At 64.2% G+C, this 4,219-nt stretch overlaps 1 protein-coding gene across 1 annotated transcript; it reads left to right on the top strand.

The window, feature by feature from the left end:
* Nucleotide 1: 1 nt before the first annotated feature.
* Mgat4b (alpha-1,3-mannosyl-glycoprotein 4-beta-N-acetylglucosaminyltransferase B) lies at nucleotides 2-3,555 on the top strand (the record flags this gene model as incomplete). Its single annotated transcript, XM_010623771.2, has 12 exons — nucleotides 2-172; nucleotides 652-698; nucleotides 936-1,049; nucleotides 1,208-1,283; nucleotides 1,392-1,506; nucleotides 1,655-1,785; nucleotides 1,940-2,047; nucleotides 2,124-2,317; nucleotides 2,590-2,668; nucleotides 2,749-2,836; nucleotides 2,918-3,030; nucleotides 3,112-3,555. Coding segments are annotated over 12 exons (1,260 nt in total), but the record flags the coding sequence as incomplete, so codon positions are not given.
* Nucleotides 3,556-4,219: the final 664 nt, after the last annotated feature.

Here is a 4,219-nt window from a genome sequence, read left to right on the forward strand (position 1 = left end):
CGCGGCCCCACGCCCAGCGTCCCCCTGCGTCCCCGCAGTGTCGGTGGTGATGGGCATCCCAAGCGTGCGGCGCGAGGTGCACTCCTACCTGACGGACACGCTGCACTCGCTCATCTCCGAGCTGAGCCCTCAGGAGAAGGAGGACTCGGTCATCGTGGTGCTGATCGCTGAGGCGAGTGGCCGGGTGTGGGGCGGGGAGGGCACGGGGTGGCCCTCGCGCTGATCAGCCCAGGGAAATGAAACCTGTGTTGGTGGAAAGCTCGCCGAAGCGCAGCGCCACCCTCCTTCACAAACAGGAAGGCAGAACAGAACGTTATAAAGAAAGGATCCTTGAGCCGGGGATGTAGCTTGGTGGCACGGCGCCTGCTCTGTGAGGTCCCGAGTTCAGTCCCCCCTAGCAAAAATTGAAGGCGCCTTGAGCGCCCCCCCATGGAGTTGGCGTTACCCGGTCCGGTCACCAGACTCAGGCTCCTGGCTCCTGCCGTGGGGTCGCGGGATCCCGTGTGCTTGAGGGCCCAGCCTTCCTCAGCCCTGAGGACCGAGGCTCCTTCCCTCCACACGTGGGGACTCTTGGAGCTTGCAGCACCGGCCCCTCCTTCCAGGCCATCTGGGGTGGCGGCCGGGCTAAGAGGGGTCCTGGTCTTCCCGCAGACTGACCCTCAGTACACATCGGCAGTGACAGAGAACATCAAGGCCTTGTGAGTCCCGCCTGCCCGCAGAGAGCTGGAGGAGGGGCCGCGGGCGTTGTGCAGGGCCTGCACCCCGCAGAGCGCCTACCTTCTGCGTGGGCACCACCCCTGCTGGCTCCGGGAGGGTGGAGCACGGCGGGCCCCTGGGGAGCCTCAGTGCCTCAGACTGGTGCAAGGGACTGGTTACTGGGGTCCCCCTTTTGCTCTGCAGGCTGCCACCCACTGGGCCTTTCTGCCTCTTCCCAGGTTCCCCACGGAGATCCGTTCTGGGCTCCTGGAGGTCATCTCTCCTTCCCCCCACTTCTACCCTGACTTCTCCCGCCTCCGAGAGTCCTTTGGGGACCCCAAGGAGAGAGTCAGGTACCTACCCGACCCCCACGCCCAGCGATCTGCCTTGCCTCGTGTTTTCTCTTAGAGGACACCTACATGGGGCAGGGAACAGGGCCTGCCACTCAGTGGCTTTGCTGTGTGGTCACTGGAGGTGGAGAGGTCCCAGCGCTGAGGCTCCTGCCCCACAGGTGGAGGACCAAACAGAACCTGGATTACTGCTTCCTCATGATGTACGCGCAGTCCAAAGGCATCTACTACGTGCAGGTCAGCCCTGAGGCTCTGGCTTGCCCCTGCCCTGCCCCACACTCTGGTCAGACCCGGCCAGGGACTCTGTCCTGCCCTGTGCCAGTCCTGATCCTGGCCCTCATGCAGCTGGAAGATGACATCGTAGCAAAGCCCAACTACCTGAGCACCATGAAGAACTTCGCCCTGCAGCAGCCCTCAGAGGACTGGATGATCCTGGAGTTCTCGCAGCTGGGCTTCATTGGTGCGCCCCTCCCCCCAGCCAGTGGCCCAGCCACAGCACTCTGCCGCTGTGTCCACCCCAGTACCATCTACGTGGGGGGCTGCACGGTGTCAGGCACCCCACCCCCACTCGCCGTGTCCCACTCGGCACCCTCCCCTCCTGCACCCAGGGAAGATGTTCAAGTCGCTGGACCTGAGCCTCATTGTGGAGTTCATCCTCATGTTCTACCGGGACAAGCCCATCGACTGGCTGCTGGACCACATCCTGTGGGTGAAGGTCTGCAATCCCGAGAAGGACGCGGTGAGTGGGATGCAGAGGGGCAGGGGAGGTGGGCCAGCGCGACTCTGCCTTCTTATGTATCTGACCGAGGGCGGAGGGCACCGCTGGCTGTGGAAGCCCCTGGTGCGTACCAGCTGGCCCCAGCTGAGTCCTAGTGCGTAGCCCCCCTCCACAGAAGCATTGTGACCGGCAGAAGGCCAACCTTCGGATCCGCTTCAAGCCGTCCCTCTTCCAGCACGTGGGCACCCACTCCTCCCTGGCTGGCAAGATCCAGAAACTGAAGGTGAGCTGCACCTCCTGCTTCTGGCCAGGTTCAGTCAGGTAGGGGTGGGGCTCATCTTGCCCGGCCTACCGTGCAGGACAAGGACTTTGGGAAGCAAGCCCTGCGTAAGGAGCATGTGAACCCACCCGCCGAAGTGAGCACAAGCCTCAAGACATACCAGCATTTCACCCTGGAGAAGGCCTACCTGCGTGAGGACTTCTTCTGGGCATTTACACCTGCTGCAGGGGACTTCATCCGCTTCCGCTTCTTCCAGCCACTGCGCCTTGAACGGTCAGTGCCTCAGCAGTGGGGCTCCAGGGAGGGCCAGCGCGGCTAGATTTCTGTGCCTGCAGGTTCTCCTCTGACCCCAGTTTTCTTCATCTGGAAAGTGGGGCTCACGGTGATACTCTCCTATGAGCGCCAGAGTCTGGCAGCCCCTAGTGCTCCGTGTCACTGCTCTCCGGGAGAGGCCCCGCCCACTCAGCTGTCCCCTCACACCCCCGGCCCGCTGGGGCGGTGTTCTGGCCTGGCAGCAGCTCACCAGCCTCCATGGCCGTATACAGGTTCTTCTTCCGCAGCGGGAACATCGAGCACCCGGAGGACAAGCTCTTCAACACATCGGTGGAGGTGCTGCCCTTTGATGTGAGTGTGGCAGGGTGCAGGTGTGCGCGGGCCGCAGGCCCTCAGGAACACACACTGCAGCCTCTCTGTTTTGCCCCCAGAATCCCCAGTCAGACCGGGAGGCCTTGCAGGAGGGCCGCTCGGCTGCCCTGCAGTACCCACGGAGCCCCGATGGCTACCTGCAAATAGGTGAGCGGGCACAGGGCTGGGTGGAGCTGGGCTGTCCGTGTCTGGCTTTGGCCGTGAGCTCCTTGCTGCTGCTCTCCCCAGGTTCTTTCTACAAGGGTGTGGCGGAAGGCGAGGTGGACCCGGCCTTTGGTCCCCTGGAGGCCCTGCGCCTCTCTATCCAGACCGACTCCCCAGTGTGGGTCATTCTGAGTGAGGTGAGCTGGGCACGTGCAGAGGAGACTGGGGAGACCACAGTGGTGCCCCCTGGCCCGCTGACCCCAGCCCGGTTCTCCTAGATCTTCCTGAAAAAGGCCAACTAAAGGAGGCTTCTGAGATGCTCCCAGACTGCCTGAGATGCTCTCGCCACTGCCCCAGGAGGGCCCTGGCGGGTCCCTATGGTGGTTCTGGTCCGGCCAGCCTGGGGTCCGCCGCTGGCCCGGAGGCCCCAGAAGCTGGTGCTGCCCCAGCCCGCCGGGCCGCGAGGAGGCTGGCGGCCCCACACTGTGCCTGAGGGCCGGCCTGTGCCGCCCGAACCGAACCCACCCGGACGTCGACCCGGCCGGCCTAGCCAGGCTGTTTTAGAGGAGCTCTTTCTTGGGCGCTGCCATCTCTGGCGTGAACACTGGAATGCATATACTACTTTATGTGCTGTGTTTTTTATTCTTGGATACATTTGATTTTTCACTTAAGTCCTCATACACTTCTATAAGAGCGTGACTTGTAATAAAGGGTTACTGAAGCGTGTGCCTGGATTGTGGGCCGCAGGGGCCTGCGCACTTGACATAGCCCTAGGGCTCCACTGCAGTGGGGGGGTACCTCGGCCTGCGACGGTGACCCGACTTTGACCTGCGCCTCTTCCGGTTCTGTGGGCGTCCCGCAGCCAGCCGTGCCACCGTGGCCCTTCCGGGGTGCTGCGTGCAGCACCCCCGACCTCCTGACCCCGTCGCCCCTCCGCCCACCTCGGGCTGGCGCACGCAAGCTGATGGCCCTGCCTGGAAGGCGCCATCCGGAGGGGGTCGGGTCTGTCCCTTTACAAGTGCGCTGCTCGGCCTTCTGTCACACTCCGGCCTCTGCCACTGCTCTGCATGCGACACCTCTGTCCTTGGCGCCCGGGTGGAGTGCGGGCCAGAAAGAGGGCGCCCGCTCTGGCACGGCTGGGGTGGCAAGTGCGGTAAGGGTGGGCCGTGGGCGGGAAGGTAGGCCGGGAAGGAGGCCACCCGGGGGCCCGCAGCAGAGATCGCAGCCAGGGCCGGCTGGCAGGAAATTTATTAAAAACAGGTGCGGCGGCGGGAACCCCAGCCCGTGTCCCGGACGCTCCGGCTCCTGGTTCTGCAGCGACGCCAAGCCGCCGTCCCTCAGTTCAGGTGGTCCGCAGCAGCGCCCGCAGCGGTCGGAGGAGCGCTG

The sequence above is a fragment of the Fukomys damarensis genome, unplaced genomic scaffold (genome assembly GCF_012274545.1).
Source record: "Fukomys damarensis isolate Sample0158 unplaced genomic scaffold, DMR_v1.0_HiC HiC_scaffold_9, whole genome shotgun sequence".
NCBI lineage: Eukaryota > Metazoa > Chordata > Mammalia > Rodentia > Bathyergidae > Fukomys > Fukomys damarensis.